General features: G+C 45.8%; 1 protein-coding gene across 4 annotated transcripts in view; it reads left to right on the top strand.

Annotated features, from left to right (window-relative positions):
• TTC39A (tetratricopeptide repeat domain 39A) overlaps nucleotides 1-21349 on the top strand; it is a 125312-nt gene extending 103963 nt beyond the window's left edge. For 3 of the 4 annotated variants that reach the window (XM_083157379.1, XM_083157380.1, XM_083157381.1), the window contains 13 exons: nucleotides 2193-2257; nucleotides 2621-2720; nucleotides 4333-4398; nucleotides 4985-5093; nucleotides 5207-5274; nucleotides 5530-5589; nucleotides 6543-6704; nucleotides 6992-7083; nucleotides 10089-10209; nucleotides 11836-11947; nucleotides 16892-17006; nucleotides 17312-17428; nucleotides 18128-21349. In XM_083157379.1, coding sequence (XP_083013505.1) covers nucleotides 2193-2257; nucleotides 2621-2720; nucleotides 4333-4398; nucleotides 4985-5093; nucleotides 5207-5274; nucleotides 5530-5589; nucleotides 6543-6704; nucleotides 6992-7083; nucleotides 10089-10209; nucleotides 11836-11947; nucleotides 16892-17006; nucleotides 17312-17428; nucleotides 18128-18224 — 1284 coding nt within the window. In that variant the 3' untranslated portion in view covers nucleotides 18225-21349. Of the gene's footprint in view, nucleotides 1-2192; nucleotides 2258-2620; nucleotides 2721-4332; nucleotides 4399-4984; nucleotides 5094-5206; nucleotides 5275-5529; nucleotides 5590-6542; nucleotides 6705-6991; nucleotides 7084-10088; nucleotides 10210-11835; nucleotides 11970-16891; nucleotides 17007-17311; nucleotides 17429-18127 lie in introns of those variants that run through there. The other variant, XR_014454494.1, reaches the window with a different exon arrangement.
• The last annotated feature ends 2226 nt before the right edge of the window (nucleotides 21350-23575 follow it).

The following is a 23575-nucleotide window of genomic DNA, read 5'->3' as shown; positions in this document are numbered from 1 at the left end:
GCTCCTTGGGACCTATATTTATCATCATTTACAGATTTTATTTATGTGTGTATAAGGGAAGAAACCCACCATTCACAGCCTGCTTGTTCCACCCACACTGCTCATTCCACTCACACTCCGCACGTTCCACTCACACTGCTTATTCCACTCACACCCCACACGTTCCACTAACACTGCTCATTCCACTCACACCCGCTCATTCCACTCACACTGCCTATTCCACTTACACCCCACACGTTCCAGTCACACTGCTCATTCCACTCACACTGCTTATTCCACTTACACCCCACACGTTCCACTCACACTGCTCATTCCACTTACACCCCACACTGCTCATGAGCTCACACTTGCTCATTCCACTCACACTGCTCATTCCACTCACACCCGCTCATTCCACTCACACCCCACACGTTCCACTCACACCCGCTCATTCCACTCACACTGCTCATTCCACTTACACCCGCTCATTCTGCTCATTCCACTCACACCCCGCTCCTTCCACTCACACTGCTTATTCCACTTACACCCCGCTAATTCCACTCACACCGCTTGAATCACTCACACCACTCATTCCACTCACACCCCGCTCCTTCCACTCACACTGCTTATTCCACTTACACCCCGCTAATTCCACTCACACCGCTTGAATCACTCACACCACTCATTTCACTCACACTGCTGTTTTCACCCACACACATCTCATTCCACTCACACCGCTTTTTTCACTCACACACCGTTATTTACACTCATTGCTCATTCCACTCACACAGCACTCTTTCCACTCACACCGCACGTTTCACTCACACCCCTCGTTCCACTCACACTGCTCTAATTGTAAAACCAGATCAACGTAATGCATCAATTCATAGAAACCTTTGTATGCCTGAGGTCTGTCCACCTGTCCCCATATTGTGTGGGCAACCATGGCAGTTCATTCTTTAATATTGCTTGGAGGCTCGGGCTACTGGGAAGATGTGGCAGCAACTATAACTATTGTTGTCCCATTTTGCTTTGAATCACATCATTGTAGCTCCACCCATGCTTCACAATGCTTTGAATAAGAGGGGCAGGGCTAAAATTATGATGATGGGGCTACAATTTATCTCCACACAGTGCCAACCTGGCTGTCTTTTCCCAGAGAAGGCAGTCAAAAGGGTCAGTAAGTGTGGATCATGGTGGTGACCACTGGACTTCACATAAGTGAGGAGTGGTGGGTGTCTTGATAGGAAGAAGAGAATAGAAACTTTTCACTAAATAGCAGAATGTGCAGGGTCTCCCATCAGCACAAAGTGGTGATTTGACTTATAACACTAGATCAAATGGTGTGTGGATTATTAGATAGACAGTGTCTAGTGATAGACAATCAATAGGTTGACCCCCCAAAGGGTCGACATGCAATAAGTCCAAAGGCCCAAAATGTCGGCATGGAAAAGGTGGACATGGTCAAAAGGATGACATGAAAAAGGTAGACACACGAAAAGGTAAACATGAGTTTTTCGCAATGTTTTTGTTGTCAGTGTCGAAACCTGTCGACATGGGCCCCCAATTAGTGTATAGCATAGGTGCGCTTCGCTCCGCACACTTTACTATTCTCAGGTGTAGTCCACGTGGTTGGTAAAAGTCCCCCAATTTTTTTTAAAAAAATTGTGAAAAACTTTGTCACCCTTTTTCATGTTGACCTATTCACCATGTGGACCTTTTGACTCTGTTGACCTATGGCATGTCGACATTTTAGGGTCCATCTATATCTAGACACTGTAGATTCTAAGCCTATAAAACTGAAAAGAGGGGATGTTGCCAATAGCAACCAATCAGATTCTGTATATAATTTCTCTAATGCATCGTAGAAAATGATAGACAAATCTGATTGGTTGCTATGGGCAACATACTCTCTTGTTTCGGGGATAAATAATGGGGGTTCTATTGATGTCGCTATGGGCAACCAATCAGATTCTATCTAATATGTTCTAGAAGGATGCTAAATATATAAGAAGTAGATTCTGTTTGGTTGCTACGGGCAACTTCCCATCTTCAATAGGACTCCCATCTCCCTATGTCTTTAATTGTAGAACTAGAAGACTAAAATAGCTGGTAAGGCATGCTGGGTCTTGTAGAGATTCGTCAAAGTGTTAAATACTTAAAAAAAAAAATATATATATATATATAAATAATTAATGTCTTCATTACTTAAGGATGAAAACATGGTCAGTTTTATTAAAGGTGGAATCAAGGTCAGAAACAGCTATCAGACGTACAAGTGAGTATTACTCAGTAATATTGGGACACGGTGACCCAGCCTTCTTATAAGGAGAATATCATGCAAGAGTGAAAGAAATGTATAAAGCGATAGTGAATGATTGTAACAGTGGTGCGTACTATTAGCCAGATGCAGACGTACAGCTGCTTATGGCCACTAACGCCTTCTGTACTGTCCGGCTATCTCATATGTTACTGGTTTTTTGGGGTGCAAGATGGTTTCCCTACTATTTTATGCATTTAGAATAGATTTCACATTGCGCAGTTAGCACACAACATCTGTGACTCTTTGTATCTAATTGGGAATGCAAATTATTTATTTATTCACAGTCGTCCAATCAGTCTTGTTTTTCTTTTTTTTAAGGGAACTGGATAGTCTTCAGAAATGTGCCAATTACGTGAAGGGGGACAGTCATTGTCACTTCGAAGGTGGAGTGAAGCTGGGTGTTGGAGCGTTTAATCTGGTAGGTAACCAATCTCCTTATAGATTTACAGCTACTGATAAAGGTTGATGAGTCTGCTGGGGAAGTGGAGGATGTCACTGCTGGGGTAGTGGAGGATGTCACTGCTGGGGTAGTGGAGGATGTCACTGCTGGGGTAGTGAAGGATGTCACTGCTGGGGTAGTGGAGGATGTCACTGCTGGGGTAGTGGAGGATGTCACTGCTGGGTAGTGGAGGATGTCACTGCTGGGGTAGTGGAGGATGTCACTGCTGGGGTAGTGGAGGATGTCACTGCTGGGTAGTGGAGGATGTCACTGCTGGGGTAGTGGAGGATGTCACTGCTGGGGTAGTGGAGGATGTGGAATATAAGGCAGTGTCACTGCTGGTTCCGTAGCCTAGAAACCGAAATTGCATTTGCACACAAACATGAATTAGGCCCAAGGATTGCTAAATCTCCCCCCCAAGAAGTTTTCCGGCCGGGTGACACCCAAAGGTGAAAACAGGACAGAGGCTTAGTACTTGCCCTGTGTGTAATATACATGGCAAATAAAGTTACGCTTGTTGACTACTGATCAGAGCTGATATCTGGCAGCTAAGGGTTACCACACGTCATTAATAATAAAAAATAACGCATAGGCCAGGGGTTCCCAATCTTTTTTTAATCATGGCACCCTAGAGTATAAGAATTTTTTTTGCGGCACCCCTAGGCCAAAATTATTTTAATTAGATTGGATTTATATGCGATTCTTAGGGTCAGTTATAGGGAAAAGGGCAGGAATTGCTTCTGTTTGTACACATTCTATGATTGGCAGCCACCAGCACTGGTTTTGCTTATAAATAATTAACCATTAATAATTTGAGTTGGTCTTGGACTACCAACCCAGGGCACCCCTGCATGTGTCCCGAGGCACCCCAGGGAGCCACGGCGCACAGTTTGGGAACCCCTGGCATAGGCCACACGTAGATGTGTAAAGCAGTGTTTATAGTGTGATCGCTCACGTACTGTTTACACAGATCACATGATTAGGCTCCTTGTGGAACCTTAAACACTGGGAGATGCTCAGTAAATATTTACTAACGTTCCCATCGTAATGGTAGTGATGTGGGTTGCGGGAGTCTCGTCTGCTTGAAGTTTACTTTACTCCTTCTCTTATCTCTCAGCATGAACTTCCATAAAACATTTAGTTACAGATTAGGGCAGCCCTGTTTCTGGGAAATAAACCAATCAAACCGGACCCCTGGGTCGCAATAGGTTTACACCTGAAGTTACACCAAACGTCAGGATTCATGTACTGTATTAGAATTACAATTTTCTGCAAAATCTGAAGCAAACCGCAGTAACAGGTTCTGGTGTCTGTCATACTGACAGGCTGGAAATGAGCGGTTATATAAATAAGGCTTTGCAACACTATGTAAGACCTCCATTTTGAATTTTATAAAACGGGTAATAATGGTTCAGGAAACCCAGATAAGGTGATTGTGGTGTTCTGCAGTCACCGGGCGGGTCTATACGCAGTATATAGGCATTTGTCTTGTTTTTTTTTTTATATTAAATATAAACTTTAATTGAATTTCCTGTGAGTGACATTATGGCCGCCTTTATTGATATATCTCATCTATATCTTTTCCTTGCAGACATTATCTATGTTGCCTACCAGGATCTTGCGGCTCTTGGAGTTTGTTGGCTTCTCTGGGAACAAGGTACAAACCATTCGTTTACCGGTGCACATTCAATAAAATGATAGTTAGATGCTACAATGATGTGGCCCCTTTTTCACCTCACATACTTCAAAGTATACATGGCAACATAACCCCTAACAGGCCGTGATTTCTGGAAAATTACAGGTCGGGTCTCCCTTATCCGTGTATTCCAGAAACCGTAATATTCCGAAAACCTTGTTTTCTCAGATTTTGGGGGGGGGGGGGGGGGGGGGAATCAGATAAGAGGCTCAACTTAGGCCAGATGTATCAAGCTTCAAAAGTAATAAAATATAGAGTGAGAAACAACTGGCCAATCAGCTCCTATCTGTCATTTTTCAAACCCAGCCTGTAACATGGCAGGTAGGAGCTGATTGGCTGGCTGTTTATCACTCTCCATTTTATCACTTTTTGAAGCTTAATACAGTACATCTGGCCCATTGTGAGTTTGTCAGAAGCCACCAAGCCTTTAGTTACGGCACTACTTCAAAATGTGACCAGATGAAGATAACGCACATAACCCTATCATTTATCTAGAACATTCCATAGATACATCTCCCTATTCTTACTACTGAATGCTTGTTCCCAGGATTACGGCCTGACGCAGCTGCAGGAGGGGGCAGCAGCACACAGTTTCCGAGCCCTGCTCTGCACCCTGCTGCTTCTATGTTACCACACCTTCCTGAGCTTTGTGCTGGGTAAGTGGCTCTTTCCGATGCTGTGCGCGGGTTACATCATTATGCTGCCCGGAGCGGTGCCAGCTTTGTGTACACATCACAGTTAAACACTAAATTGTATTTCCCTAATCCAGGCACAGGCAAAGGGAACATTGAGGAAGCAGAACATTTGTTACAACCATATCTAAAGCGCTATCCCAAGGTACGGACAATTTTTAAATACGTTTCTTCATAGGCCCAGCCCTTCTGGGGGAGATGCAGCAACCATTGGAGAGAGACAACGTACCAACCAATCAGCTGCTCACTCATTTTTCAAAGACAGCCAGTAACATGTCAGTGAGGAGCGGATTGGTTGGTACTTTTTCTCCTCTGTGAGGCAGACTGATGAATAATAGAATGTTACTTCCGCTTTTGTTGTTCTGGGGATGTATTGTTATAGTAATCGTCTTCTCCTCAGGGTGCCATATTCCTGTTTTTTGCTGGAAGAATTGAAGAAATTAAAGGCAACATTGAAAAAGTAAGAGACATAAAGCTGTATTTGATTGGTTGCTGAACTGAGGGAACGGTAATGTGTGATGTTTTGTATTACGTCTCAGCATCTCCACAGATTTTTCTCAAAAAATATCTGGGGTACAGAATATTTATCCCTCATACAAGTCTTTGCGGTGGATTGACTAAAACTTCTAAAAAGCAAAAGTAGAGGTGCATGCCCGAACAGCAAAACTGTGGCGGGACATGCTGGGATGTGTAGTTCCACAGCCACACGTTGTCTAGCGATGTCCTACAGGGTGGTGGTAGAGGCTCTTGTCAAACGTATAGAAACATTGTGGCATCAAGCACAGATGTAGACGCTCCATTGCATCATGTGTACTGTATGTATATTGTTATATCACATACAAAATTGGTGTATGTACAGGGCTGGATTAACATTTAAGGGGCCCCAGGGCAACAAACCTGTGGCGGACTCTACCAATATAATTCTCTATATGAAATGCTGGTGATGTTATTAGACTGTAGTGCCCCCAGTTCCCATTATGCCACACAGAATCCACAGTTCACATAAGTCACAATGCAGCCTCGCTGTTGAAGATACAATGCAAGCTATTCAATTGAATGCAATGTGGCTCAGCTTCTGGAATGAGCTATTCAATTGCCCATACTGTAAACCTGCAACGAGTGGATTTCTCCTCGCACCCTCCTGAGTTGCGTTCTGAAATCTGACTTAACTAGTGCCTATGTGCCTAGTGTTGGTGCTAACATAACAATATGCTTTTTACTGTGACTAAGCTCTAGACATTAGTTGCAGAAAACTGCATCTCCTGATGGGCACAATGCCCACAATTGAATAGCTCTCGGCACTTATTGCCAGAGCCTGACAAACTTGGGTTTACCCCTGGGTGATTGTCCCTGGCTGTCCTGTTGTCAATCTGGCACTGTGTATATATATGTCATTCATCTTATATCTTCCAGGCTATCCAGCGGTTTGAGGAGTGCTGTGAGGCGCAGCAGAACTGGAAGCAGTTCCACCACATGTGCTACTGGCAGCTGATGTGGTGCTTCACCTACAAGCAGCAGTGGAAGATGGCCTACTTCTACGCTGACCTTCTCAGCAAGGAAAGCTCCTGGTCAAAGGTATGGAAATGGGCAAAATATACTTACCCATTAATTACTCATCATTAAGGATGTGTACAGTAACATGGCTATGGTACAGTATTATATTATTATTATCCTGGCTGCAAGTCACTGACTCCATAAATACATGAGGCCACCGGTTGAGCGCTTAGTTGGAAATGACACAAGTGCAGAGCATCGGCGCTTTAGAATGACTGATGGGTGCTGACTTATGACACTTACTGTAATGTGCATTTGCTGCATTACTTCTCTATGACAATATCGTGTTATTTGTGTGTTCTTCGCAGGCTACATATGTTTACATGAAAGCTGCCTGCCTCAGCATGTTCGGAGAACAAGACTCTAAACCATTTGAGGAGGATGAAGTACAACTTTTTAGGTTTGTGCGAGAACACATGGAAGGTCCCACTGCTCAGAGTCCTAGGCTTTGTAGAGTTCTCTTCATCTTCATCAGTGATGCATTCCGTGTTATGCTAATTGTACTTCATTATGCATTGGCAATACTGTGGTTATGGTAGTGCGCATTGCTGCCCTCTAGGGGTAATACAATTGAAAGCAGACAGAGATACAAGAATTAAGCTGGGTATACACTGGGCCATATATTGGCTGTTCTATCAAATGGCCAATATATTGCAAGCACTTCAGCAGGTGTATACATTTCATACTGTATGTTTGTGAACAACATTGTTCAGATCCATAACACTCTGGCTGTGCAGCACAGCTGATCACCCATACACTTGCTGCAGGTACTTCCAGTGACTGACATCTCAACTGGGTGAGCACATTTAAATGGGCCAGCCGCTAATAAGGCGTGACCATTGGTCCGCCAACATGTCGGCTGAAAGTGGAAGGAGCAGAGGCCCTAACAGTACAATGTACATCTCCACTGTCACCCTATGTAAGTGAGCTTAGGTATGTCTTGTAAGAATGTTAGGGTTGATTATTGGTGAGCAGGTACATTGACGCTCTCTCTTCTGGATTAATGCACCTCCGCCATATTGCAGTACCCATGCGTTTCACACAATAGCCGATAGTGTTCCAGAACAGGATGAGAGGCCCATTGATCAAATAATATTTGCGGCTAATTCCCCAAAAACACCTATTTACAAGTATCACAAGAATGGGTACTTATGTAGTATCTGGGCTGCCGATTTTGAAATCGGGTCCATCGCATCGCATCGCATACGACCATATCGCATGCGATGCGATGCGATGCGATGGACCCGATTTTTCCATAGGATTCAATGTTAAAATGGACTGAGTCCATTTTAACATGGAATTCAATGGGAAAAGGGGTCCTTTTTATACCCCTACTATCCAAGTGGGCATGGAGTTGGATATAAACCTGTGGCGAGCGTAGCGAGCCACCGAGCCCGAAGCGCGGCGAGCGTAGCGAGCCCCGCGAGGGGACACAGAATACCGTCCCCTCGCTGGGCTCGCTTTGCTCGCCACGCTTCGGGCTCGGTGGCTCGCTACAGGTTTATATCCAACTCCATGCCCACTTGGATAGTAGGGGTATGAAAAGGACCCCTTTTTTCCATTGAATTCTATGTTAAAATGGACTCAGTCCATTTTAACATTGAATCCTATGGAAAAATCGGGTCATCGCATCGCATGCGATATGGTCGCATGCGATGCGATATCGCATCGCACTGATTGTATGCCTTAAGTTAAGGCATACAATAAAAAAATCGGCAGCCCAGATAATACATAAGTACCCAAGAATGTATGTAGGAGGGACCGCAGCAGGAATCTCCTACGATCCCACCTGCCCCACTCGCAGCGGCATCCTCTAAAGGTTACTATGGGGGATGCGATGCTGGCTGATGTATCAACATCAGGCAGCATCGCAGTGGGTCCCGGGGCTACCGCCATTCTGAGATTGTGGTAGCCCATTGTAGCCCATTGGCTACAGACCGTCAGTGGGGTCAGAGCTAACCATGCAGGTGCAGACCCTCGGCATCTGGCGAAGTAGAGCACAGGGACGGACCCCTGTCCCTGTGTCTACAGGATGATACATTCATCCGAAAGGATCACATATTGCAATGCGATCCTGGGCGGTGAATGCCTCCAATGATAAATGGGCCCCATTGTGTTTCTGCCCCCTGACATGGAGGTGGAGTCTGCAGTGATCACGCTATAATAAGCTGCTAAGGTGAAACGCGCCTAGAACTGCACCCTCACTACAAGCTGAATACTATAAGTAGTAATGTGCAATTCAAAGCATAAGCAGAAAACGGAAACACTTTAAATGGGTTTAAAAATACTTATTTTGCCACTTTGAGCACCCAGTAATTAGGGCATTCCTCGTCACTTGTGATTGGTCCTTGTTATGCTCCCTGGGTCAGTCTTGTGGGAAGAGGGTTATTTGGCTGTACATACAAGTTAATTGGTTTACACATGCAGCTTTCCGGATATTGTGGAACTACAAGTATCAGCATTCTCTGACAAGCAGAGGCAGGGCGTGCTGGAATGTAGTGCTGCCTATGCGGGCGTGCCAAGGGATACCTCCTGTCCTATATGTAATTATAGACACAAAGAAATGGCCACTGGGAAGAATGCACATTAAGGCATCGTTATCCCTTACACAGCTGCTCATTACACTGATACCTGCATAGACAATGGCTAATTAAACCCTTTGTGTACTGTTCCAGTGTGATGCAGCTGGTAGTGCCGGCATGATGGGCAGCTATGACTGTGATCTACTCATGATTAACTAATGCTGCCCATACACTTATGCGATCAGATTTGATGCAACATCAAAGTGCGATGTCCATCGCATCCGATTGCATCTTATGGTGTAAAAGTGCCCCCTTTCTGGGCGACCCTCTGATTGACTGAGAGAGCTCGGCCAATTAGAGGGCTGCCCAGTGTTTTAAACAGTTTTTTCTAATTCTGCTGCCACCGCTGACCCCCGCAGCCCCCTAGCGCTCCTTCACAGTGCTAAAGTACCCAGACGGCCCCCTCTCCTCAAATTCGACGCAGCCGGAAGAGTTCCCTCTGCCCCACACCCGCGGATTGCATTGCAGCTCCTGCAGTTTGATAGATATTATGTGCAGCACATTATACTGTCTATCGACGTGATATTCGACCAGTGTGCCCGCGCATTGCATTGCATGGTCCCTAAAATGCGCATACAATCATTCCATTTATGGAACAGATGTGGTCGACATCGAATGATTGCATGAAATATCTTACAAGTGTATGGGCTATATTACACGTGCCGTCTGCTCCTGTGTTACATACTGTTATCTGTACAGTATATACTCTATTGGTATGCCGGATACCCAGTGGTATGACCCTGCACTTGTGTATGTTGTGTAAGGGTATAATAATGGCAGCTACACCTGTGGATGTGACTTATGTTTGGATTTATTTCTTCAGACAGGTGCCGAGCTTAAAAGTTAAAATAGCCGGGAAATCGCTTCCAACAGAGAAATTTGCTATAAGAAAATCTCGGCGATATCAGCCTCAGAATCCTGTCCCTTTGCCTGTCCCCCCTTTGGTATGTTAGAAGTCCGGTAATGTGACATTACACTTCTGTTCCCAACATAGATCCTCATGTAACACTGGTGTGTACCACACTCCTGATCTCATACAATGGGATTCAGTGCATTCACTAGCACTGCATTGGGGCTCTAGATCACATCTAAAGGTGTGCATACACTATGCGATTTTGGGGCGATTTCACCCGATTTCGGCATCATGGTCCGATAAATCAGGTGAAATCGGCCCAAAATCCGTCATTTGCGACATTTGATCCAATCCGATGCGCGGTCCCTTGTGCATCAGACCGTATCAGGAGGTGAGACGTGCAGCATGTACGATGACGTCCGACCTCCAGCAGCAGACGGGCAGCGGCAGCTATTAGAATGATAAAATAATGTGTCAAATGACTGGCCGGCCGATCAGCCGCCACCCGGAAGGCCAATCAGCCAATCAGAGGCCGGCCAGTCATTTGACACATTATTTTAAAATTCTAATAGCCACTGCTGCCCGTCCATTGCATTGATCACCTTGCTGCTCCTCCTCACTGCCGCTGCACCCGCCCCGCTGCTCTACAATGCTGCTGCACCCGCCGCCCACCCCACTGCTCCTCATCGTATCAGGAGGTCAGACATGCAGCATGTAAGATGACGTCCGACCTCCAACAGCAGGCGGACGGGCAACGGCAGCTATTAGAATGATAAAATAATGTGTCAAATGACTGGCCGGCCTCTGATTGGCTGAGAGCCCTCTCAGCCAATCAGCCGCCACCCGGAAGGCCAGTCAGCCAATCAGAGGCCAGCCAGTCATTTGACACATTATTTTAAAATTCTAATAGCCGCTGCTGCCCGTCCATTGCATTGATCACCTTGCTGCTCCTCCTCACTGCCGCTGCACCCGCCCCGCTGCTCTACACTGCTGCTGCACCTGCCGCCCGCCCCACTGCTCCTCACTACTGCAGCACCCGCCGCCTACCCCACTGCTTCTCACCGCCCTTCAGCTCCCTGGTTTTACATGTGATAAATGCCAAATTGTGCGTGAGCCACCGGGGGAGCTGCCTCGCGGTTGTCAGGGGAATTAGGTCCGACTTGTCCTTTGGACAAGTCGGCCTAATGTATGGGGGTGTTTAAGCTAGAGCACCCAATCACAGAATGGCTTTATGTGGCCATACACCTAAAGATTTATTGTCCGATCTGACTGGTTGGAAAAAAAACTTGGCATTATGGGAGCATATGACAGTTGACAGTTGACCATTTGCTTCGAAATGCTGGAACAGAACTCTGGTAATACCGTTTTTGTCAACCAGCCAGATTGGGCAATAAATCTTTAGGGGTACAGCCACAGATGTATGGACCCCTTTAATATTAATAATTGGGCCTCAACTTCTGCAGATTCCTGTGAAGGCGGGATATAACCAGTAGGCCCACATAACATATATTGCAATGTTTCTTTAATCATGCCCTTGGTCTTAGTATAATTGGCTGGGCCAGAACCTACCTACCAGTCCCCGCAGTGTCAATCCTGCAACCATGAGCTGCAGGGTGTAAGTTCCGGACTTGGGAAACCCTGCTTTATGCTGCGCCTGACTCATGCCTGTTTCTGGTGTAATGAGTGCATTGTTCAGGGGATGTCTTCCCTCTTCCAGGAGATGATGTATATCTGGAACGGCTATGCAGTGATCGGAAAGCAGAGTGATCTCACCAAGGCCATGCTCGGAACGCTGACGCTGGCAGAGGAGGCTCTGGAAGGAGCTGCAGGTAGCAAGTCATATAGTTTAAGGCAAGCACTCATCTTTGGGGTGTTTTTGCATGTGGGGATCAGTAACTCCTATGAGTTAATCTGTATCATTCATCTGACTAAGGGCCAGATGCACCAAGCTTCCAAAAGTGATAAAATGGAGAGTGATAAACAGCCACCCAATCAGCTCATACCTGCCATGTTACAGACTGTGTTTGAAAAATGACAGCTGATTGGCTGGTTGTTTATCACTCTCCATTTTATCACTTTTGAAGCTTGACACATCTGGCCCTATTAAAGGGAGACATATTAAACCTTTGACCTTTGACCTTTGAGAAAGAGAAAATGGAGAAGGTGTCAATAGCAACCAATCAGCTTCTGTCGTTTGTCCAGAGCAGTGTATAAAATGACAGAAGCTTATTGATTGTTATTGGCAACTTCCACATGTCTCCCTCTTACTAGTTCCAGACTCAAAGAGGAAGTCACTTCCTCCAGACTTCTCCTAATATACCCCTCTCTAAATTAACGCCCCCTAAGCTACCTGGTTGGGCCAACCCACCTGCCACTCAACTGCCCAAGCTTTTATTGGGTAATCTACTTTCTTCAATAACTTTATTTAAACAATCACCAAATTCCCAGGCTCTTAAATGCACTTGAGTCTATGCAGCCCTCGTTATATCTTAAATCCCTATAGAAGTTATTGCCTTTACAAGTTTCTCCTAAAATGATCAATATAAATCTGTTAGGGAAATATATATTATGAAGACTCAGCATAAGGTCTCTTAAAATCGAGGTTCCATTAGGTCACTATGTACTAAATCTCGCCCCATACAGTGACCCAGTAGCTGACTGCTGTGTCGTTTTAATTGACTTACAATGGCACTTCCTGTTTTGAAACACAGGATAACTAGTGTGCACTGTAAATATGCTTCCTCCACAGAGGAAAACACCAAACTGTATCAAGTCTTGCATCTCGCTGCTAAGATCCATGCAATTCCTATTCCTGCATTAACAAAAAATGCAGAGCCGGCCTTAGGCATAGGCAAACTAGGCAATTGCCTAGAGCATTTGGAATGCCTATGGGCATCAGCAGCTTCTGCTGATTAAAATGATATGCAGCCTGTATTCTGAATGAAATAGTGTATTCATGGAAATTACTGTTACATAGTATTCCGTATGCAGGTACAGCCACAGTAGCACACAGAATATAGGCATGCTGAATATCATTTTAATCATTGGAAGCTCCTTGTGTGTCCTGGTCCCATAACAATACAAATAAGATGAATTTTCAGCAAAAAAGGCACCCAACGTTAGCAGAACTGGCCAGGAGCTGCATGGCCTATTGAGACAAGATGTCAAGAGGAAACATCTGTATCCAAGCAGAGGCAGAGGTCACAGTGTTAGCGGCTGTGCGAGTGCTGTCTGCGGGGTGGTTGGTTGTGCAATAGTGTTCGGCATATGTGTAAAGAGCACTATGTGTGTCATGTATAAATGCATTAATAATGTGCGACATATGTGTAACAGGCATTATGTGTCTCATGTGTATAAGGGCATTAATAAAGTGCAACATATGTGTAAGGGGCATTATGTGTGTCATTATGTGTATGAAGGGCATTAATAAAGGTTGGCATAATGTGTAAGGGGCATTATGGTTATAAGGACATTAATAATGTGTGTCATGTGTAAGGGGCGTTACTGTGTGGTATTATTAGGGGTGCTGATAGAAAGGGGTAGGGGGCATAGGCGAATCTAGAATTATGATAATGGGTGGTCCCAGATCTAGACACAACAGCAGCGGTACCTTTGCGCGGCGCAGCCGCGCGGCAAAAAGGGGGCGTGGTCTCATGGGAAGGAGGCGTGGCATCACAAAAAGGGGTGTGGTATTACACTTTAGACCATACACAGTAATGTCGATTACACATATTAGCAAACTCCATAATACCCATTACACATAAAGCCACACGCCATAATGCCAATTACACATAAGGCCACACACCATAATGCCCATTACACATTGTGCCACACATCATGATGCCCATTACATACTATATAACAAACCGTAATGCCCATTACATATTTGCCACATAAGTGCTGCTTACCTACGTGCTCATTGCTAGGGGGTTCTTGCTTGATGGCACACCATAGTACCCATTACACAGGATGCCGCACACCATACTACCCATTACACATGATGCCGCACACCATAGTACCCATTACACATGATGCCACGCACCATAGTACCCATTACACATGATGCCGCGCACCATAGTACCCATTACACATGATGCCGCGCACCATAGTACCCATTACACATGATGCTGCACACATAATGTCCCTTACACATGAGGCTGCACACATAATGTCCCTTACACATGATGCTGCACACATAATGCCCCTTACACATGATGCTGTACACATAATGCCCCTTACACATGATGCTGCACACCGTAATGCCCCTTACACATTAAGCCACACATTATGCGTAATGCCCCCACATACTGCCACTTGTAGCGTCCCTTAAGCAATGCCCCCAAAAGTGCCACTTACAGTAAATTTTTATATGAGCCTTCGCTGCTGCTGCAGGGAGAGATGGAGAGCGGTGCAGCTGCTTCTATGGGAAGAGGAGCAGAGCGCAGCGCAGAGCACGCTCCCACTCCCCTCCTGGTGTCTAGCTGAGGGGACATTTGAAATATTGTGCGCGCTGTTGTTGTGCGTGACGTCGGGGGAGCATGCCGAGCGCCGGCACCATATGATTAAAGGGGGGGAGGTCTGAAGTGAAAGCGGGGAGAAGAATTGGAGCAGAAGCTGCAGGGGTGACAGTCATTGACAGCTGGGCAGAGAGCAGGGGGCTGCCCGGCTGTATTCAGAGCACTGCAGGTCACGGCTGTTTGAAAGAATACCCCTTTCACAACAGAAAATGCAGGGATTTACCCGGGAATATGGTCCCAGAATCATGCAGGGACATTCCCAGGCTGACCCCTTATACACCAGCCTAGTCCCTGCATTTTCTGGTGTGAGGGGGAGAGACAACCACTCCCCTCTCCCTACCCCCCTTTAACCAACCAGCTATATCTTCGGAACCAACTGACCCATTTACATGAGACCAGTATCATATTGAAGAACTTTTGAGTTGGCTTCGAATGATTTTAGTCCTGTGAAACTGGGCTGTTTGGTTCCAGAGAAATCTGCCCTCAAAGAACATAAACACTCATGAAATTACATTTAAGAAATTAAAAAAACGGTTTAACCTCAATATCCCTGGAACCAATTAACCCATATGGATCCAGCCTGGTATCAGATTGAAGGCCCAGCGATTTAGGTTCGACTAGATCAACCTCGAGCTTCAGTGATGCCGAAGGGGGAACTGGCAACCGTTGAACTGGGTGGGGGTCGGAATTAGTGGGTTATCCTATAGAGAAAACGTTCCAGCTTTGCCTGGCCATATATCCGGTTCCCAGAGGGCTAGAGACACGGGGCTGGGCTCGTTGGAAAGCCCTGACCCTCAGCTACAAAATGGGCTAATGGGTGGTCCTGTGCACCCCCGGACCACCCCCTAGATTCGCCTATGGTAGGGGGTACAAATTACCCAGGCCAAAGTCTGATGGAAGGGCCCAGTGGGGGCCCCGGGCCCCCTCCCCTTAAGTGACAGCAGCAGCTGCAGCTCTTCTCCTCTGCCCAGCACACACTGCTTTGTAGCCATGGAGGTGCTTAAAATACAATATTTTCTCAGGATTTTTTTCTAAGGGTATAATGTGAGGAGTAATGTACATAAGGTAAAGTGGTACTACTGTGTGATGTAATGTGAATAAAGGACACCATCGCATGATATAATGTGAATAAAGTTGCACTACTGTGTGGCATAATTTGAATTGGGGGTACTATTGTGTGGCCATGCCCCTTCCCAGCAAGAACACACTCCTGTTTGGGCTGCGCACCGAATGTGTGCACTGTTTCTATTTAAAAATTTGCGGGTAGGAGAACCAAAATGATGACTGCTATGATGAGGGTTGATGGTGCTGGGAAAGGGGAGCAGGGTCAGAGGTGGAACTAGTGGCGGTGTTAGGGGGCACCAGCCAAAATCTTGCCTAGGGCGTCATTTAGGCTAGGGCCGGTTCTGAAAAAATGGATACAGCTGTTAGAATTTGTATACATTTGACAAGGTGACATGACACTGGCCTTCTGTCCTTAGTAATGGTTCCACGGGGCTCAACTGATTTAGCAGCTACAGAAGCTTAGTACTGTGCATGATATCCACTATTAAATCTGTCTCAGAACATAACAGATAATGAGCCTGATTCTGATTTCTATATGGGAATTCCATATTCAGGCCATGACTGGCAGTCTAGTGGGCGAATGCAGCCGTGCTGGGCCTTCCCATATGCTAATGAGGGCGCCCCACTCCGCCCCCGCCCGCTGTCCTGGGTGCGTGCACCCTGCGAGCAGACCGTCCGCTGTGGATGCACGCACCCTGCGTATGCACATGTACAGAAATGCGCATGCGCAGGAAGACAACATCGGTCCCCGTGCGAGCATAGCGCTGCTGCGAACGGAACTGAATAAGGCCTTATATGCGTCTGGCTCAGAGTGGCACAAAGATGTGGTGTCTGCAGAATAATTGCTAGATGCAACCAACCCCGAATCAGGCCCTTTACTCTCCTGCTATGAGGATAGATAGATAGATAGATTCTTAGTTACATTATATTTTGGTAAAGAACCTTCCCTGAGACTACCCTATGCACTGGGGCTCCGTGTCTGGGGCTGCGGTCACATATAGAGGAATGCACATACTGCTGACTATACGGATTAGTTCCAGCGAGGCCGGGGGTATCACTGGCTTCCTTACAGCTGTCTAATAGTATTGTATCCCCAGCTATGGAGTGTAGCCCTGCTGGACGCCTGCCTTCTGACTGTCTAATTCTCCCAAGGAAAGGGAGGAAATAAACTTTCTTTGTACCCTTTGTCAGCCTCGGAATTCCTGGCAGATGATCAGTGCCTGGTGAAGCTGCTCAAAGGCCTTTGCTTCAAGTATTTGGACCGAATTTCTGAGGCGGAAGACTGCTTCAACTACATCCCTGCAAAGTGAGTGACGAGGACTCTGTATTACACATATTATCCATAATCACCAAATACAGTATTTATATATATATATATATATATATATATATATATATATATATATATATATATATAGGGACATATCTGACTTTCTGTAGATATGAACATTACATAGACAGTATTCATAGACAGTAACAGCGCCACCTATTCTGATTGAGCAATGACTCTGCTAGTATATCTTTCCACCAATCAGGAGTGGGGTGGGGCGGGGCACTGTAGTCTGCTGTTACTCCATGATGGCTCTGTCTGACTGGTCCTGTTCTCTGTAGTGAGAAGAAGATTAAATATGATGAATACCTGGTTCCCAATGCATTGCTGGAGCTGGCTCTGCTGTACCTGCAGCTGGGGAGGAGGCAGGAGGCCATAAAACTACTTGAGAATGCAAAGTGAGTAGTGGGAGATTGCACTTACGCTGTATATTTTGTCAGTATTTACAATGTCGACACATTCATAAGACCAACATTAACCATGTCGATGTAATGTTGACATTGTTGAAGTCTGATTCTAGCCCTAATCCCAATAGAAGCGTCAACTATATGACAATGTCAACATTTCTGATGTCGACATGGCCAATGTAGGGTTGTCTGCAAATCAATGAACTCTTATGACTGACGAGCGTAACTAAACTCGGCTGTACCAGGGAGTGTGGTCATTAGGTCGACAGAGCCTAGTTCGACATTCAAAAAGTCGACCACTATTGATCAACAGGCAGAAGGTCGACACACAAAAAAGGTTGACATGGTCAAAAGGTTGTCATGAAAAAGGTCGAGCACAGCGAGGGGACACGGTACACTTCTGCGGAGTCCATGTTGACCTATGTCGACATAGACACCCCCAAAAATGTGAAAACCGCATGTCGACCTTTTTCAGGCCGACATTTTACTTGCGTCGATCTTTCGACAATTCTGACATAATGCATGTGTCGACTTTTTGCCTGTTGTCCAATAGTGGTCGACCTTTTGACTGTGACCTAGACACTGTTGTCCTATTGGCCGATGCCTGCCATGTAGCCTATGCAGAGCTGGGAATGTGGTCACATCTCATGCACCAGCAACATTCCTGACGTGTTCTCCTTTCTCCCCCAGACACAATTACAAGAACTACTCTATGGAATCCCGCACACATTTCAGGATTCAGGATGCTTTACTACAAGCCAAATCCGTCCCTCACAACGGCTGCTGACGACCGCCCCTCACCAATAGTCCATTAGTATTTATTTATCAGAAGCCGCGCCTCCGCACCGCCATGAGGGACGCAGCCAAAGGACAATGGGGGATTGCTGACCAGTTTCTATAAATTATTTGTCCAAACGTGATTTCTACCGGGGGATGTTGTAGCCAGGAATTTATCAGCATTTTCTCATTCAACTATTCCACTTTTTATTTCAAATTCATGACGTCATTGTGTCTAGGAATGCAGACACCACAGGATATGTGGAGTCAGGCTGCTTAACTCCACTTTAATCTGGTTTCTACAGATATATGTATACTGTGTTTCCACATTACCTACAGAGTCAGAGGGCTCGAGACCAAGCAAAGTGCTTACGTGCGGATGTGCATTTCTAAAGCTATATATAATGACCGATTTATAATGTGAAGTAGGGCAGCAGTTTCACGGATCACAGCAGATCAGACATTCACTTAGGAGACTTGCCAGTAGATGGCGCCAGAGGAACCGTACAGAGTGGGATTTAAGCTATGTCCAGACAGATGGGTGGGTAGGGGTTCAGACTGCACTTAAAGCGATTTGATGTTCCAGCCGTGCGCCTAATGTGCCATAACATCTGCCTTTTTGGGGATTTTAGTACTGCTGGTATGGGCATAGGCAGTAAGAATGTCCTTGATCCTGAATACAGTAGTTGTGGGTAAAACATAATAATGCCTTGTCTGGATGTAGCACTAAGCAGAGATTCCGCAGATGTGATTTTATGTATTGTATTTGATGCATGGATGGGCAATAAGGGGCCCTCGAGCTGCTGTTGCACTACACATCCCAGCATGGCCAGCAATAGTTTTAACATGCCACACGTGTCCTACAACAGCTAGATTGTGTGCGCGCAGTAACACCGTCACATTAGTGTACAGTTGCATGTCACTTCATATTGGGTAATAAGAGATTGGTACATACAGTAAGTACAACTTCTACAGGCTTGACAACAACTGAAGTGTTCAGAACAGTCTCTGATTACAAAGTAGTACACAACAGTCAGTGCATGGAAATCTCCTGCTAAAATGTCCCATTTCCTAAGCATACAGCACAATATACAATACACATATATCAGGGAACGACATGAATGTATAATATGATGTCATAACCGCTGGTGTTTAGCCTACGCATATTTCCTGTTCAGAAAATGCCTAAGAAATGTAAATGTAACGATTACAATCATCGCCATTTCCACTGCCGGCTGTACTAATGTTTCCCAGTTAGAGTCTGTATTGTGAACACCAGTTAGGGCGGCTGCAGACATGAATGTGCGCCTGTTGTATTCCTTCACACTGTATACTCTCTGGAGGTGTACAGGCTATACATATGCATGCGAGTCTCATCGCACGTTTTAGGAACATATTTTGGGGTCTGGGTAAAAACCGGAACTGGACAGCGCCCGGGAATGCCAGATCGGACAGGCTCTTGCTGTCACCAGGGAGAGAATAAAGCTTTCCTGCATGCTCCGTAACGGTCTGGACCATGGGGGTTATTTTAGTTCACTCTTTCTGACAAAATCCTTCTTAAATGGACAAAACCATGTGCACTGCAGGTGGGGCGGATTTAAAATGTGCAGAGAGAATTAGATTTGGGAGTGTTATTTTGTTTCTGTGCAGGGTAAATACTGGCTGCTTTATTTTTACACTGCAATATAGATCTCACTTTGAAGTAAAACTCCAACCAATTCTAATTCTCTCTGCACATGTTACATCTGCCCCACCTGCAGTTCACATGGTTTTGTCCATCTAAGAAGGATTTTGTCAGAAAGAGTGAACTAGAATAAGGCCCCATATGAGGAGACTGCAATCTGACTCCTCCCCATGTCCCCGGTGGAGGCCATCACAGGCGAAACCCCCCCACAGGCGACCCCCCCCCCCCCGATAATGGTTACCCCCTTAGGCCCAATATTTTGGACCAAGCACACAGGCTCACGTATCTGCACCCTGATGGAGCATCTGCGGACAAGCAGAACCAACATGTATTTTTGGGACTATGTAAAAACTGGACCCGGACTACACTCCGGACCGCCGGACAGGACATCAAAATCTGCAGTCCGGAGCTTGTAGGGTCCGGTCCGGGGGGGGGGGTGTCAAACACAAGGCCCGCTGGCCAAATCCGGCCTGCCAGACCTCTTCATGTGGCCCTTCACCTTTTATTCTCTTTTTTTTTTTAAAAACAAGAAAGCCGCCTCTTCAGCGCATGCGCGGCAGCCTACAAGCCAGAGAACGTCTGCCCTCTAGCGCAGTGCCGCCGGTCGTCAACCCCTCCTCCGCTCCCACCTGCTGTATAGGAGCCAGAGAGAGGAAAGAGCAGGTCCGTCGTGGTGAATGGTGCTGCTGCTGCTGTGCGCTCCAGGTCACTTACTGCTGAGTGTGCACTGCACAGTGACCGGGAGCACACTGCCCCCCACTCCTGGATAGATAGTGCAAGGAACGCTACTCACAGGAGGGAGGGGGAAATGCGCCTGTGTGAAAGCGCAGCTGTGTCCTTGGTGGTGGAGCAGCTCAGACTGGAGTGGGCGCATCAGAGTGGGTAAGTGTCAAACTCTCTGCCTATGTGTGTGTGTGTGTGTGTGCACTGGCACATTGCAGCCCATCATTATTGCTGTGTACCATGATAATAAGCAGGACATATGCCCTAAGACATTTTAGCCCCGCCCCCTCCATGGACATCAGTCATTTCTTCTATTTCCCGTAGTGGGGGCGGGGCTTAATGACGTCACTGTCAAGCCCCGCCCCCGATCGGGTAAGGAAAGTCTCCTCTCCGGGCTTCTCCCGGAGAGGAGCATTAAAAAGTCGGCAACCCTGCTATATTTTGTGTTATTTAATGTACGTTCTCCTGTGAAGATTGCACCAGGAGCGGATCAGCTGCTGATCCTATTCTGTCATTTCCATACCTGGTGGGAGGCATTTGATTAGTGGAGTGTAAAAATTGCAGACAATGCTAGTTCTCGTTAGGCTTGGAAAACAATTGCCAAAAAAGATTTCACAATATTTTAGAAGCTTTTCAATCATTTATAACAAATCTGATGTTTCTTAATAAAAAAAAGCCCTCTGTATTTTTCTAGCATTTGTTCAAAATAAATGGTCCTTTTAGTTAAATCAGAGTCCAGCTAAATGTTTGATAGAACACATCGGTATGTAGGTGTGTATGTGTGTATGTATGTATGGCAGTTTTGTTTCAGTACAATTTTGCTGGAAGCATCTATTCTAGAGCTTCAAATTCTCTCTCTCCAAGATTTGGAAAAAGTGGACAAGTTAAAATACCAACCAATCAGCTTTACCCAACTGGCATGCTAAAAAGGGGCTGATTGGTTAGTACTTTATCGCTCTTTAATATTTGAATAATCTGTAGTCAAACCAACATGGGCAGGGATCTGCATTTCTTTTATAATAAAAGGCACACTGCGTCTCGCCTCTAGGGGGGAATTCAAGTACTTTGCGCACCGGCTGTCACCGACAGAACAAGTCACGTGTTACTCCGTTCGGGCATGCACAGCTACCAGCTCCGACATTACCGTTATGTTATTCTGTCATTTTGACATGCGTGTAATGAACAGCATGTTGAGTTAGACAAACCTGTTAAACAGCCAGGTGATATTTTCTGATTTTCCCGTGATCCACACACTGCTGCCTATGTAATCACTCATTGGCCCAAGGATAATTGATATCTGCACCTAAAGCATTTTCAAGGCAGCTCTTGTTTCAGGACTTGTTTCATCTTGCTACATTACAAAATGCTCATTAAATACAGGTGGTGATAACCAGATGTGGGAAGTTACTGTACTGTGCAGTAAGCAGAGTGGCCACCAGAGAGCAGTAGAGAGAGACAGCAGACCCCCACCTCAATAACACTGCATACTAACATTTAGTCCATTTGTATCAATAATAGGGTGTTAGTAACTGGAGAAGTGTGGTGAATGAACTTGGCAATGGAACACAATCAACAAGCCTAAACGGATTACCTGATCACTCAACATATGACTTCACAAGCACATTATATAGGCCAGAGAAGATTTATTATCTGAATGGTATTACAATTCAGCTGCTGCAAATGTAAATTAGTTTGTGCCAGTTATAGATCAACAATTTACTCATCAAAAGAAGTTTCCTGCTACAGGCATGAGTTGGAAGGACTGAGGTGTACACTGGGTTATGAGTGATCATACCTGATGGTGAATGAATAGGCCAATAGATCTCCAACTCGGTGCTAAGGACCCCAAAGTGCTCACGTTCTCTAGCCACACAGGAGTAGTCATTAATTATTGTTTAAAGCAGTGGTAGCCAACCCTAGCCCTCGAGAGCTACCAACAGTTCACATTTTCCAGACAACCTAGCTGCTGCACAGCTGCACTCATTAATCACTGACACATTTTAAAAGATACACAGATGGAGCTAATTAGCTCACTTGTGATTCTGTGAGGAGACCTGCAAAACATGCACTGTTGGTAGCTCTCGAGGACTAGGGTTGGCTACCCCAGGTTTAAAGGGTCCATTAATAGAGATAATTGTAATTCTAGAAGGAGATCTGGAAAACCTGAACTGCGGAGGGTATGGAGGACAGAGTTTGAGAAACCTGTGGAAACCTATTACCTTTCAGTTATCCCACTTCTGTTATACCACGTGGTGGCGCTGTCTCTGCCCTGCCTGCTTTTTAGCATATCTTACCTACCAACACTCTGTGCCACTAGAAACAGCCATTTAATACATGTAGTTCATATCAATGTAAACCTTAATGACAGGGCACAGAGCATGGTGTATGTATCCCACCAGTGCCTGCATTCTGGGATGATATGGGTGACCACAGATTCTGACAGAATTCTTGTACACCTCTAAATAAGTTTGGGTACAGATTATCGGTGGGACGCAGGCACTATGCATAACCGAATTATTGCTAGGTATAACAAGACCTGCCCATCTCCTCCTGGGAAAGACTGCTGTGTGCACTCCTCATTAGGTAGTAACCCCTCCTGAATAAGTGTCATGATACTAGCAGACACTCTACGTATAGTGGTGCGCAAACAATGAGCACATAAAGTCATTTACAGCTTTAGCAATAAAAATATGCTGGATTGTCAATGGGGTATAAGGGGCAGCCTTACGAAAACCAACGCCATCACTAGCAGCACCTTGGCAAGGAGATGTAGGAAGGCCACGGAGAGGGTGTGGCTGTCTGAAGTAGCCCACCCTCCAACCACCTGACTTCCCCTCCACTATACAAAGGGCCTAAGGCAGGAGCCACACACAGCAGCCTAGTGCAGGGGTGGCCAACCGGTCAGAGGTAAAGAGCCGAAAAATATCGGTAGTCAAGCTAAAGAGCCGACATCA

This window comes from Crinia signifera, chromosome 8, assembly GCF_055691185.1.
Source record: "Crinia signifera chromosome 8, ASM5569118v1, whole genome shotgun sequence".
Classification (NCBI taxonomy): Eukaryota; Metazoa; Chordata; class Amphibia; order Anura; family Myobatrachidae; genus Crinia; species Crinia signifera.
Note: the sequence above shows the minus strand (reverse complement) of the source record. Positions and strands in the feature narration are given on the sequence as shown.